The 15,214-nt window shown below is 46.3% G+C and overlaps 1 protein-coding gene across 10 annotated transcripts in view; it reads right to left on the bottom strand.

Annotated features, from left to right (window-relative positions):
• The window catches only part of DTNA (dystrobrevin alpha), a 244,510-nt gene that overhangs the window by 91,580 nt on the left and 137,716 nt on the right, over positions 1 to 15,214 (bottom strand). For 9 of the 10 annotated variants that reach the window (XM_068158778.1, XM_068158779.1, XM_068158777.1 and 6 more), the window contains 2 exons: positions 9,677 to 9,744; positions 6,736 to 6,816 (listed from right to left, as the gene is read on the bottom strand). In XM_068158778.1, coding sequence (XP_068014879.1) covers positions 6,736 to 6,816; positions 9,677 to 9,743 — 148 coding nt within the window. In that variant the 5' untranslated portion in view covers position 9,744. Of the gene's footprint in view, positions 1 to 6,735; positions 6,817 to 9,676; positions 9,745 to 9,869; positions 9,889 to 15,214 lie in introns of those variants that run through there. The other variant, XM_068158780.1, reaches the window with a different exon arrangement.

Here is a 15,214-nt window from a genome sequence, read left to right as displayed (position 1 = left end):
GGCATCTAAAAATAGAGTGTTTACAATAACTGTCATTCATTTTCAGTGGGGAAATGATTATATTTTAGGAGGGTGAGAAATTATTCCAACTTGAAACAAATGTAAAAGGGCAGATCAGATCAAGGAGGCACCTGAGAGTACATATGGAAATTAAGCTGACATGCCTACATGCCTCAGCTGAAATTGCTTGAGACCAGGGGAGGGAGGAGGAAGGGCAGGGTGGAGATGGATGAGCCCACCATGGACATGCACAACATCTCCATCACAGCTGGCAACTTGGCTACAACAAAGCAATTGAATAAAAAACATCTGAAGAAAAACAAAACCACCAAATCACTGATGCAGAAGAGTACTGAAGGGAAAACCAAAGACACTGAAACCCTAAGGTGTTGGGATTAAACTGCCAGAGAAACACGCCCCCTTTTTGTCTGCATTTATTAAGCCTCTTGTTACTATCATCAGCATGGCTTTAGATTCCAGCTTTCAACTGCCAATGATTGATCCTGATCTAGGGAAATCAGCAAGAATCTGCTTTTTGCAGCCAGAGTCACAGAATAATGTCACAACACGTTCAGGGAAGTTCATCAAGGACAGCAGCAGTTTTCCAGCTGTACAGCTCTGTAGCAGTGAGTGATGTTTAATTGTGTAATGGTTTTGATTACTATATGTTGCTGTGCTCTGCTCCTGCTGGCACCATAGCCCAGAGGGAATCTGCATGTGAACATGACATTTCAGCTTGGTTTTCTGTGTAAACAATTGGGGTTTAATAAATTCACTGAAAACCAAATATTGAACTAAAGCAGCCACACAATGATCACTGGGGATAAATTGCTCTTTTTGGGTGGCTCCTGAATACTGGTGAGGCAAAAAGAATATGGGACTGCTGTCATTGGGCCTTCATTCCCTGGTTTAGAAAAGCCTCTTTGCTTCTGTGCCTGAATGCTATGGATAAACAGCTGTCAGCCAGCCTTGCCAAGATGGCATTTTCCTAGTAGCAAGGGGAGCTGAGTGGGAGTCTGTGTGGTGAGAAAGCGTATCAGATGCTCCAAAACCTGCTCCCATGTTTGTCTGTCTCCCTCCTTGATTCTTGCAGCATGCAATTGTCACAGACCACAGCAATGTTTAGGGTCACCATTGAAGCACATTCAGAAAATGTGGCTGCAGTCAGCTCTGTGCATTTTGTACATTTTGTACAGTACAGACTGGAATAAACATGGAGCATGTTTGATCAGGTTTCTGCACCTGCTTCCTATCTGCTTTTATTATCCCAAATAATGAAATTTAATCTCAAATGATTAGGGTGCTGCTATTTCCGAGGCTACATCCAACCCCATGATCCAGGGGAGCAGCCACAGTCAGCTCACACACTCCTGCTTTACATTCCAAGATCTGATGGTGGCATGACCACCAGCAGTGCTTTCGCTGGGGTCCATCTGTCCAAGACTCTTGGCATTCATTTGGAAGTATTCATGACCAAATCTCAAGCCCTTCTTTAGGCCTCTTTAGACCTTCCATTTTTATTTTTCTTGCAGAAAAGGTCTCTCTGTCTTGTGTTAGTGTTTAGGACTGAGAGAACACTGCAGCTATTGCCACAGCTGTACTGCCGCAGGAGTTCTCAGTATCATAGTATCAGTCAGGGTTGGAAAGGACCACAAGGATCATCTAGTTCCAAACCCCCTGCCATGGGCAAGGACACCTCACACTAGAGCAGGCTGGCCAGAGCCTCATCCAGCCTGGGCTTAAACACCTCCAGGGATGGGGCCCCAACCACCTCCCTGGACAACCCATTCCAGGGCTTCACCACTCTCGTGGTGAAGAACTTCCTCCTCATGTCCAGTCTGAATCTCCCCACCTCCAGCTTCATTCCACTCCCCCTAGTCCTATCACTACCTGAGATCCTAAGAAGTCCCCCTCCAGCCTTCTTGTAGGCCCCCTTCAGATACTGGAAGGCCACAATTAGGTCACCTCAGAGCCTTCTTTTCTCCAGACTGAACAGCCCCAACTCTTTCAGTCTGCCCTCACAGGAGAGGTGCTCCAGCCCCTCTGCTCATCCTCATGGCCCTTCTCCGAGTTCTGCAAAGCAATAAGCAAGGAGCCTGCAATCACCTTTCTTTACCCACCACATCCCCTCAGTTACCTCCATTACCTACAGACTGTCTTTTCCTTGCTTTTAATTTTAGAAACAGTCAGCAGAAACAGAGAAGTACAAAAATACTTGATATCCATGGTGCTTCAACAAAGCTTTTAGGATTCCTGCAGGGAGAATTGTGTAGGTCCCTTACTTGGAGGATTTTGTCACATAATGCATCCCACATTTGGGCACACAGCAGATTCAGAGGTGAGTCCAGACTAATTTATAGAAGGTTTTTTTGTGGTTTATTTGCACCACACTAACACAGGCAAAGGGGAGCGCTTAAATTTGAAGGAATTATCCTTTGAAACATAATAAAATAGCTTTTCCAATCTCATCTGCTAATATTTGAGTTCTTAAGAAGAATTTCTGGCTTCCCCAAAGGGTGAGGCTGGACTGGATTCGGTTCTACCCTGCTGGACAAATAATTGCCATGATGAATATTGATTTTTCTCACTTTGCTAATTTTATTTAAACTGCCTGTTGGTTTAAATGCTCTGAGAGAATTTTAGCCAAGAAGTACTTCTCACATGCACAGTTTTCCTCTTGTGAAAATGAAATCGCTCCATGAAGCAGTGTAACACATAGAGTGGTATTCTGGTAACTGGTGGTAAACTGTCACCTCCTCTACAATCTCTGGCCAGATTAATCAGTTTCAGGAGAAATGCTGCATGAGACAGTGGGTCTGAGATTATCAAGGCACGTTTGCCTACTCCAGCAGTAACACCCAGCCTGCTGCTCAAGGTTTCAGCAAAACCTTCAGCAAAACCTCTTGTACAGAGAGAAGAATTCATAAAGGGAGGCCAGGAGATGAGCCTGTGGCTCTGTCTGCATTAAGGACAGCAGAAACAAACAGGGCATTGTGACAAGCATAGCTGCCTGTTAAATGATATCCTGTGACTGTCTATGCTAATGGGCACCTTTGGGTGAAAAAACTGCTGTTAACGAAACCTCTGCTCTGCTTTCCTCGGTACAGCCACTTCGGGCACTCAAAGCTGCTGCTCTCCGCTTCCATCCTCACACAGCTTCAGCCTGTAGCCAAGAGCAGCTCCCTGCAATTTATTAAATGAGCTCTTTAAAAGAACCCCTTAAATGCACTCTTTCCAAGCTATATTTTTCCTGGCAAGTCTGGGCCTGTGTGCCAGGGCAGGGCAGGAGAGCACACTGGAAAGAAGACAAGGATGGCTTGAATGGACAGGAGTTGCTATGGGAGTGGAGCAGAACAGCCTTTGAGCTTTTCCTTTTTGTATCCTCCACAAAATGAAAGAGCTGAGATGCAGCGGAAATGTTTGATTTTTTTTTTCCCCCCATGTCCCTTTTATTTTCCTCCTGAACTTACTATTAGGTGATGCATAATGGCCAATTCTGCAGGGGGAGGGCGGGGGGGGAGAAAAAAAGAAGAGAGTAGCTGACATGAGCAGGAGGTCTGATATTAACCATTTCAGGGCACTGCCAGTTCAGTGGCTCTGTGTTTTGAAGCTTTGTGTTGGACAGCCATTGCTTGAAATCACTTCAGGTGAGTGAATGACTGACTTCCCACTTACAAGAGAAAGCCATCTGGGAGAGCAGTAGTCTACCAGAAACAACAAGAAGAAAACTGTTCTTGGTGGTGAAAAGACCATGGGGTGGTTCAGCCCTTTGCACAGCAACAGAAGTTACAGTATCACAGCATCACAGTATCGCTTAGGTTGGAAAGGACCTCGAGGATCATCGAGTCCAACCTAGCAACACAGACCCCATGACTAGACCATGGCACTAAGTGCCACATCCAATCTCCCCTTGAACGCCTCCAGGGTCGATGACTCAACCACCTCCCTGGGCAACCCGTTCCAATGACGGATGACTCGCTCGGTGAAGAACTTCCTCCTCACCTCGAGTCTAAACCTCCCCTGGCGCAGCTTGAGACTGTGTCCTCTTGTTCTGGTGCTGGTTGCCTGGGAGAAGAGACCAACCCCTTCCTGGCTACAACCACCCTTCAGGTAGTTGTAGAGGGCAATGAGGTCACCCCTGAGCCTCCTCTTCTCCAGGCTAAACAACCCCAGCTCCCTCAGCCTCTCCTCATAGGGCTTGTGTTCAAGGCCTCTCCCCAGCCTTGTTGCCCTTCTCTGGACACGTTCAAGTGTTTCGATGTCCTTAAACTGAGGGGCCCAGAACTGGACACAGTACTCAAGGTGCGGCCTAACCAAAGCAGAGTACAGGGGCACTATGACCTCCCTGCTCCTGCTGGCCACACTACTCCTAATGCAGGCCAGGATGCTATTGGCCCTCCTGGCCACCTGGGCACACTGTTGGCTCATATTCACGTGGCTGTCGATCAGCACCCCCAGGTCCCTCTCTGTTTGGGAGCTCTCCAGCCACTCCGACCCCAGCCTGTAGCTCTGCATGGGATTGCCGTAGCCAAAGTGCAGCACTCGGCACTTGGACTTGTTGAAAGCCATCCCATTGGACTCTGCCCATCTGTCCAGTACTCCTCAAACTGCACAAATGTCTTAGGAAGACATTTGAAGTTCTACCTTCATTTTTTATTTCAGAAGAGGCTGATACAGTCTATGTCTTGATATAAAACCAGCAAATCACTTCTCTTAGGTTATCAACAGCAACCAGAAGGCAAGCACTGCCGGGCACAAGCTGGCAGACTGAAGGGCATGTCTACTGGCTCTCTATGAAGAGAAGCAATAGTTCCACAAGAGCAGATTGTAACTGGTAAAGAGGAGGAACAAAGTTAAGATTTACAAGCCATATTTTCAGCCTGCCAGCCATGAGGTGATTTCACCCTTACATTGCTTCGTTTGCTTTGTATACAGTTATCAAAGCAATCAGTGGCACGACTTTGCTATCACTGACAACTTAATTGGATACTTTTGTCACCTCAGACTACTGTATTCTATTAGCATGAAAATGAAGTGAAAATTTCATCCTCTTAAACATAACATTTTAACAAATAAACAACCAGATGAATCATAATAGTGTCTTTCAAGGCATTTCCTCCTCAATGGGAGAAGCCAGCTGCTGGGCAGGTGCTAAACCCCTCCTGGGTTTTGTGTCTGGCAGCCTGCTTATAACGTGGCAATGCTAATCCTGCAATTCATACTTCAGCTAAACATACATTAAAAACCAGGAGAAATGTGCTGCAGAAGTGATTGACTGCCCAGCTCCATAGCTAATAACCTAATAAATACTTTGCAAACTCATTTCCACCACAGCTTGGCCCCTGCAGTGTGTTTGGACAGCAGAAGCTAAACATTTCTGTAGCACAGATAGATGTAACCCCTAAACTAGGAAGTCTCTCTGGAGGGGTTAATCCCCATCTGCAGTGAGCACTCCTTAACAGACTTACCACTGGGTGGAACACAAGCATGGCCAGGCTGTCAGTCCAGCTTAGATATAAAGACTTCAAAAAATTGTTTTCTCTGCATTAAGTCCTCTCCATACTGCTACTGCTGACAAGAGCTACCCTGATTCCACTTCTGGAGCCCCAATTACAGGAAGGATCTGGAGGTGCTGGAGTGTGTCCAGAGAAGGGCCACGAGGATGAGCAGAGGGCTCAGACTGAGAAGAGTTGGGGCTATTCAGTCTGGAGAAGAGATGGCTCTGAGGAGACCTTATTGTGGCCTTCCAGTATTTGAAGGGTGCCTACAGGAAAGCTGGGGAGGGACTTTTTAAGGTGTCAGGTAATGACAGGACTGGGGGGCATGGAAAGAAAGTAGAAATGGATATATTCAGATTGGATGTGAGGAAGAAGTTCTTCCCTATGAGGGTGGTGAGACACTGGAACAGGTTGCCCAGGGAGGTGGTGGAAGCCTCATCCCTGGAGGTTTTTAAGGCCAGGCTGGATGTGGCTCTGAGCAACCTGATGTAGTGGGAGGTGTCCCTGCCCATGGCAGGGGGGTTGGAACTGACTGATCCTTGAGGTCCCTTCCAACCCTAACAATTCTATGATTAGGGTGAGGCTGGTGTGGAAAGGTCTGGTAAAATGCATGAACCAAACCCCACTGCTCAAAGTACTGGCAAACCATTCTGGATAGACTCCAGCACAGATTTTATATGTATTGGCCCTTTAACCTTCACAGCACGCAGCTGTGCAGATAGAAATGACAGTAGAAAAACTGAGAAACATTTAAAAAGTCAACAAATAAGTGGGAAACTTCTCAAGAATGAAGTCTAGATAGGGGACAACAGACCTGCAGGGGTTACAAACAGGTTCACCCTCTTAGAAGAGGTCCTTCAGAGAGAAGGGGCTGGCTGACTTTGCTGCTCCCCAAACAGACACGGACTGAAACCTCCACTTCTCAGGGAGTTGCTATCAAAGCATTTAATATGCAGGATGCTGCAGGGCCCCACAAATGCTGCTTTGCAAGAGAACTGGAGAATGTTGTTACCATGCTTATTAATTAAAGCCTGTGGCCTGCAGCAGAGCTCAGCTTTCTGTGGCTGGCATGTCTGACATAAGCTCCTTATACAAACAGGTTAATATTTGAAACCTGCCCAGGCACCCTGATTAGCATCCTCTGCAAAGCCTGGTTTGTGACTGATGGGAAGGCCAGGTGAGGAGTGCAGAGGCAAGCCAGTGACAAAGGCAGAGGAAGCAGCACTGACACACTTACAGTTGCATTTCTTCTGAACGAATCTGAGCTTGCAGGCTGTTCGGTAGGTGGACAAACGGATGCGATCCAGATCTTGAGCCCCTAGTGGAAGAGAACAACAGTGACATCAGTACAGAATATGACCTGTCCCTTCTTTGATAGCAGGGAAACCAGAGAACAAAGAGGACACATGAGCTGACTGTTTAATAATTCTCAAGGCTCTGCTTTGCAGGGATAGCAGAGAGGGGTGAGCAGAAAGAAGGGGAATGGCAGGAGCTACAGTGTTAAAAAGACTTATACAGGAAAGCAAGGAATAGCCAGCCCACTGTGTCTGTCACTTTGAAGAACAATCTGGTCAAGCTGCAGGCTAAAAGACACACTGGCCAGGCTCCAACAGCAGGGAAAACCTCCATCTAATTTTAATATTTAACAACAAAGCACATAAGAAATCTCTGGCTGACATGCTAGATCAGAGCAAGGTATTGCCAGCAAACCAAATTAGAAACAATATCATGCTGCAATGAAAAGACTGATAGCAGTCTGCAAAGGGGGCTAAAATAAAGCACAGGCTGTGAGGTTTTTCTCTGTTTTGTGGGGGTGTGTTCACTGCAATGGGGGCCTCAGAGGGTCAGCTCTCCTCTTCACACATAGCTTAGACCTGACTGCTTCAGCTTAAAGACCTGACATATCCAAAGCAGCTGTCTAGGAGAGGGGTATGAACTGACTGGTAGCTATTCCACATGTGAGCATAGTGAAGAAGAGGCAGGATGGCAACAGAATCTGTCAGAGAGTCTTTAGGTCTCCTTCTGTTGTGTATCACTCATAACATTTCCCAAAAAACCTTCAAAAGAGGATGAGGAGGTGGTGATTTAAATCTTTCTCCTTCTTGGCTGGTATGTCTTATTCAAAGAGTTGTTACCTCATAGCTACAGCATGGTCTATGAATTACAAGACTGACTCTTAATTTTACCACACATTTCATGGAAGCACAGTCAGTTCAATTGTTAGGTATTTGCTCCTTCCCCACGGTTAGCCCTGCAACAGGACTAAAACCTGCCCTATTCCTTTTAGTAAGGTACCAAGTTACAGAAACCAGAGGGTCTTAAGGAACTGTCCACATGAAACACCTCCAAATAAGGTCCAATCTGGCTGTAAGAGAAGTGGAAGAGGAAATGGCCCTATTCTGATTTTAGACATGCTTTCTGAATGCTTTCCTCTTGACACTACTAGATTGGGCACTCAGCTGCACAGTGTACCCTGTGGCCATGTAGCCATCCTTCATCCACACTTTCTTTAAACAATCTGTAACCATTTGGACCTGAATTTTTCATATGGGCTCTGACCTGCAAGATGAAAATGGGAATGATACTCTTCCCTCTCCCCAGACCCTTCTTTTTTCCTGACTGGAAAAAAGTCTCAAGCGGTACCAAGGGAAGTTTAGGCTCAAGGTGAGGAAAGTTCTTCACAGAAAGGTTAATTGGCCATTGGAATGTGCTGCCCAGGGAGGTGGTGAATCACCATCCCTGGTAGTGTTCAAGAGGACTGGATGTGGAGCCATGGTTTAGTTGTCAGGAGGTGTTCGGTATTAGGTCATAGGTTGGACTTGATGATCTCTGAGGTATTTTCCAACCTGGTTGGTTCTATGATTCTCCCACACCACCTCTCCAGGATCCCCAGCTACTTCCTTTTGTCAGCTGGCTGTCTTAAGCTGTTCCTTTAGGTACTTAACCTCAGGTCCATGGTTAAATTACAGAGGCTTTTCTCTTCTCCTTTAGCATCTCAATCACAGCTTTTGGACAACTTCATTACTGGTGAAGGTGAGGATAACGCTTGTAACACCAAGTTTTCCCTTTTTTCCATAGGGCTGATGAGTAAAATGAGTAAACTTTATCCCTCTCAACTGCTCCAATAAAAGAAGCTACTTTGTAAAACTTTAGCCTTTTAACAAGATGCAGAGGCTCAAAGCAAAGTGACACTCGGGCTCACTGAGCTTCCCAATTTGAGGTATTAATCCTAAACAAACAGAGTTGTAGGCAATAATGTTGCTTTTTTATCTTCACTATTTACACACACAGTAGGCGGTATTATTGTGAGATGACTTTGGGAGTAGGTGATTTCACTGCTTCCTTTATAGCAGCCTGCATGGTGCTGTGGTTTAGATTTGTGGCTAAAAAAGAGTTGACAACACAGCAAGGTTTTAGCTGTCACTGAACAGTCCTCGCACAGCATCCAGGCCTTTCTGTTTCCTATGCTTTCAGAGTTGGCTGGGGGTGGGCAAGAGTTTGGGACAGGACACAGCCAGCACAGATGACCCTACCTGGCCAAAAGGATAGTCTGTACCATCATGCTCAGCAGTAAAACTAGGGGAGGGACAGAAGCAGGTGGGGAGATGTTTATTCCAAGGTGGACACTGCTCAGAGACTAATTGGGCATTCAGTCTGCTATTGGGAGGTGAGGAGTGACCACTTTCCCATCACCTGTTGCTTTTGTTGTCATTTTTCCTCTCTTTTCCCGTCACTCAATCAACTGCCTTGAGCTCAAGCAAGGAGTTCTCTTGCTTTTGCTCTCCCTACATCCTCTCCTATCCTGCTGGGGGCTGGATGAGGATTAAGTGGTTGTGTGGGTGCTTAGCAGCTAGCTGGAGTCAGCCCACCACAGAGATCCCCACTAAAAGATGTGGTCTTTTGGAGATCCTTATCCCTTCTCATCGCTGCCTCTGTATTGCAGCAAGAAGCTACTGAGGAGAACAACATAAGCACACAATATCTGGTGTAGAAAAGCCCTCTCTCCTGCTCTTTGGTCAAGTCAGCTCATCCTGCTGCAGTTTTTGTCTCACGACATGGAACCATTTGTGCACTGGAGATATCAGTTGCTCAGAGGGGAAAGCTTGCATAAATCCTACTGACACTGCATTGCACCTGGCTTGGGCTGTCAGAGGGCAAGGTTTCCAGGAATTACTTACGCATTTCTGCAAACAGCTGCCTTCTCTCTGCCATGGTATTTCCTCTTTTCCCACAATCTTCAATCATTCTGGAAAACAGAACCATGTGAAAACATTGAGCATCATTCCCCAGGCTGAACACCCCTACGTAAGCATCCACAATCAATCCTGGAGAACCTTTGAGGCCGCCTGGTGCTCCACGTGTACCCCAGACCTTTTGCCAGCCTCTCCACGGCAGGCTTTGCGGAGGAGCTGGTCCCCAAATGGTTCTCCATTCCCCAGATTCTCCTTTCCAGCATTTGTTTTCCCCCTCTCTCTCTCTCTCTCTCTCTCTCACTCTCCCAAAGGCAATGTTCAGTTTTTCTGCTTGATGTAACTAACTGACTTACATAACACAAGCTCTGAAATTCATTTTAGGTTTTCTTAAATAGGGAATCTTCTCTTTAAATTATGTAAGAGAGAAGAAGTGGTAAAAGATTTGGATATTATTTTATGGCTTAGCAAATGCCTTTCTAGACAATTCTGGGTGGAAAGACAAAAAAATAACACCCCAAAAAACACACACAACAGCAACTAAACCTCTACTCCACAACATAATACCCTCTTATTCACTCAAGCAAATACACTCCAAATATTTATTCAAATTCAGGACAGTATGTCTCTGATTAAATGAGCTCCAGTAAAAGGCTCAGAAGTAAGAACATATTTTCCTTCAGTTTTCAGATATAAAACCCAGAGCATTTTGAAGAGCACTACTGCTGGATAGAGCACAGAGAAGAGACAGCTTCCTTCACAGTCAGCAGCCAAACCATAAAAGACTAAAGGCTTCAGAGTGAAGATAAACATCTTTAGCAGCACTCAAAAAAAGAAGGCAGTGTCAGTATCACCACTTCCTATGGGTAATTATTCTAGCAAACCAATATCCTTTCCTCCCTGCCAAGTCTGGTTAGGGCTTCTGACCTGCATTGTAACCTACATCCTTATCTTGACTAGACTGTGTAAAACAACATTGGACCACCTGGGATATAAGGAACATGTTCTGTGGAGACCTGCAACCCAAAATATTCCACCATAGCAAACCCAGAGATGTATATAACAGGAAGAATAAAAGCACTGGATGCTGAAGGACTCAGGATAGAAAACCAGTTCCCTTTTATCTCTTAGAGAAAGCAAAGCCACCACGTAAAAGATGCTTGATTTTGTGGGGGGTTTTACCTTCCAAAAGGTTCAAACAAAGCAGTGACACATCACAGCTGCCTTTTCCAAACAGCCTATTCACTTCACAGAGAACTGATAAAGGCTTCACTAAAGTGCTGTCTATGTGGACATTTTGTGATGCAAGCAGCAGTCCCACTAGGAATGGAATGAAGGATGTGGCTGTAGCCTGTTTGCAGGGAAGTTCACCCTTATTCACCTCTAATTTGGCCAGAAGTGATACAGATGTGTGCAGCATGGCATTAAGTGTGAGCTAATACATTCTGTTTCCCTGCAGAGGGCACAGCTTCCAGTGCAGTGCTTTACAGAAGCAGCCACACAGCCTCTGACCTGCAGGCAGCTGGTGTCTTGCTAGCTTAGAGGTGCCATGGAAGACTCACATCTACCTGCAGGACCAGATATACCTCAAGATACACCAGGCCCAACCTGCAGCCTAATTAGACAGCAAGTGCTAATGCCTTTTGTATCTGGATCTGCCTTAAATCTCTGCCCATAAAGGATGAAAAACCGAGGTAATCCCCCTGACCTCAGCTTGAGCTCCCCACCTCTTTCTGGTTCTAATCGAACTCACAGTAGGAGACAAATTTGCCATGACAAATGGCCAGACCTCGCGGGACAGGTGGGTTAATAAAGCCCCGGGAAAAGATAGCATCATTCACCAGGCAGGGCACTTAAGTGAATACTTCAGAGCAAATACAGTTGTAGATTAACTTTTATTATTTGTAGAGTGGGTCACAGGCCATCATAATTTTCTCTGACTTCTGCTGTACTGAGAATCATTCTACAACGTGCAAGTGATTCTCAGACCATGGGCACTTCACATTAATTGTCTGAGGCTGGGTTATTTTGGTTTTGGCACAAGGGTTACACCATCACCTTCTGCTTTCACAATACAGTTTACACTTCAATCTCACAGGATTTTTTTTGTCCATGTATTAATTTGCTGTTTTCCTTCCACCAACATTCCCTAACATCCACGTTAGAGTCACAGCGTGCATTGCAACCTGTGTCAAAACCAAAAGGGGTATGACTTTATTCTCCCTCCCCTCATCACAGTATCACAGGATATCACAGTATCACTAAGGTTGGAAGAGACCTCCAAGATCATCGAGTCCAACCTGTCACCACAGACCTCATGACTAGACCATGGCACCAAGTGCCACATCCAATCTCCCCTTGAACACCTCCAGGGACGGTGACTCCACCACCTCCCTGGGCAGCACATTCCAATGACGAATGACTCTCTCCATGAAGAACTTTCTCCTCACCTCGAGCCTAACCTTCCCCCTCACAGAATCATAGAATTGTTAGGGTTGGAAGGGACCTCAAGGATCATCTAGTTCCAACCCCCCTGCCGTAGGCAGGGACACAGAATCACACAGAATCACCAAGGTTGGAAGAGACCTCCAAGATCATCAAGTCCAACCTGCCACCACAGACATCATGACTAAACCATGGCACCAAGTGCCACGTCTAATCCCCTCTTGAACACCTCCAGGGATGGTGACTCCACCACCTCCCTGGGCAGCACATTCCAATGGCTAACAACTCTCACACTAGATCAGGTTGCTCAGAGCCACATCCAGCCTGGTCTTAAAAACCTCCAGGGATGGTGCTTCCACCACCTCATACTGCCTCTGGGATAAAACCATTCCCTAGATTGAAAATATCTACAATGCATCCACTGGAATGTGGCTTACCTGTGACCTTAGGCACCATGTGGAATAATTGTCCCAGTCAAAATGAAATAAAAGGAGATATCTCTCAAATAATGCAAACTTGCATTCAACAAGTCCAAGTGCCGAGTGCTGCACTTTGGCCACGGCAATCCCATGCAGAGCTACAGGCTGGGGTCGGAGTGGCTGAGAGCTCCCAAACAGAGAGGGACCTGGGGGTGCTGATCGACAGCTGCCTGAATATGAGCCAACAGTGTGCCCAGGTGGCCAGGAGGGCCAATAGCATCCTGGCCTGCATTAGGAATAGTGTGGCCAGCAGGAGCAGGGAAGTCATTGTGCCCCTGTACTCTGCTTTGGTTAGGCTGCACCTTGAGTCCTGTGTCCAGTTCTGGGCCCCTCAGTTTAAGAAGGACATCGAAACACTTGAGCGTGTCCAGAGAAGGGCAACAAGGCTGGGGAGAGGCCTTGAACACAGCCCTGTGAGGAGAGGCTGAGGGAGCTGGGATTGTTTAGCCTGGAGAAGAGGAGGCTCAGGGGTGACCTCATTGCCCTCTACAACTACCTGAAGGGTGGTTGTAGCCAGGAAGGCGTTGGTCTCTTCTCTCAGGCAACCAGCACCAGAACAAGAGGACACAGTCTCAAGCTGCGCCAGGGGAGGTTTAGACTCGAGGTGAGGAGGAAGTTCTTCACCGAGCGAGTCATTCATCATTGGAACGGGTTGCCCAGGGAGGTGGTTGAGTCATCGACCCTGGAGGCGTTCAAGAGGAGATTGGACGTGGCACTTGGTGCCATGGTCTAGTCATGGGGCCTGTGTTGATAGGTTGGACTCGATGATCCTCGAGGTCCTTTCCAACCTAAGTGATACTGTGATACTGCACAGCAATTTCTCCTCTTCCTTCAGAGAGCTCACTCCTAATGTGTCCCTTCAGCGGGGTAAAAAAAAATCATTAGCTGGTTTTCCCTTCTGTGCAATTCATCCTCTCCTTAACTTTTATTGATGTTTATATCTCCTTATATAAAATGTTCCCTGGACCTGAACATCATTCCTCATAATGTCCCATTATCTACCAAAACTGAATCACCCTTTTCACTGCTGGGTCTTGTGGGGATTACCAGACCTGACAAATAACTTTATATTTATACACACACAACTCAGGCCTCCATGGGGAGGGAAGAAACTTTGTGTTTATGTTTTTAAGACTCTCACTGCACTAGGTGGTGTGCAGATTTTCAAGTAGCTTTGGTGCCATGTGACAAGCCTAGAATCCTCTGCAAGGGGATGTATGCTGTTAAGATGAGAAGAACATTAGCAGTGGCAGTGTTTTCAGATAGGTATCTTGGAATCACAGAATTGTTTCAGTTGGAAAAGACCTCTATCACAGTATCACTAAGGTTGGAAGAGACCTTGAGGATCATCGAGTCCAACCTGTCACCACAGACCTCTCTAAGATCATCAAGTCCAAAGATTGACTTAAGACCACCATGCTCACTATAAACATGTCCCAAAGTGCCATACTCACACATCTCTTGAACACTGCCAGGGACAGGGACTCCACCAGCTCCCTGGGTAGCCTGTTCCAGTGCCTGAGCACTCTTTCAATACAGAAGATTCTCTTAGTAACCAACTCAAACCTCCCCTGGCACAGCTACAGGCCACTTCCTCTCGTTCCATCATCTGACACTAGGGAGAAGAGACCAACACTCACAGATCACAGAATTGTCAGGGTTGGAAGTGATCTCAAGGATCATCCAGTTCCAAACCCCTGCCATGGGCAAGGACACCTCACACTAGATCAGGTTGCTCAGAGCCACATCCATCCTGGCCATAAAAACTCCAGGCTTCCACCACTTTCCTATAATCTCCTTTCAGGGAGTTGTAGGGAGCAGTGAGGTCTCCCCTTAGCCTCCTCTCCTCCAGACTAAACAACCCCAGTTCCCTCAAGCCACTTGTCAGAAGACTTGTTCTCTAGACCCTTCACCAGCTTTGTTGCCTTTCTACCCCTCCTTCACATCTTTTCCTAGTAGAAAAACAACAGGTGATGCCCATCAATATTGTTACTGAGCTGACAGGCACCCAACTGTGTCTTCCAAGCTTTTCATATGCATTTTTAACTCTAGGATGTGCTATGGCCCAGGCTCAACTAACACCATTGGTCATGGGTGTTGATTATCTCTCTTTTCAGCCCTGTTCACTTAGATCCAGCTCACAGGTACTCAGCTCAGCTCCTTAACTCAGGTTACACAGACTCAGTCTCCAAGCCTGAGATGTGCTCAGCTCGGTCCCTGCGGCTGGCCATGAGAACAGCTGACTGCAGTCATGTTCCAATACTTCTCATTGTGCTTACAACACATGATCAAGTCACAGGGGGGGGTGGAAAAAAAAGGACCATTTGTTCCAAAAGAGAAAAGAGAAATTCACAAAGTCAACTTTCATGTACTCTATAAAACAGATTAAATTATTAGAGACATAACTCTGAAAAATATTAATTAATGCAAATTCTTCCCATAGCAAGGATTAGATTTTATTTGTCTGCCATTGATCCTCTCACTATCTTTTTCCTTTCACTTCCCCCCCCAGGAAGCTGCTCCTCCACTGTAGGTCGGGAGAACACCTACCGAGCAGCTCATTAAAATTCTTGTCACGGGCTAATTAGCAAGGTACCAATTA

The sequence above is a fragment of the Melanerpes formicivorus genome, unplaced genomic scaffold (assembly GCF_026170545.1).
Source record: "Melanerpes formicivorus ecotype bairdi unplaced genomic scaffold, bMelFor1.0.p_v2 SCAF_42, whole genome shotgun sequence".
NCBI lineage: Eukaryota > Metazoa > Chordata > Aves > Piciformes > Picidae > Melanerpes > Melanerpes formicivorus.
The sequence above is the reverse complement of the archived record's forward strand: the minus strand, read 5'-3'. Positions and strand labels throughout refer to the sequence as shown.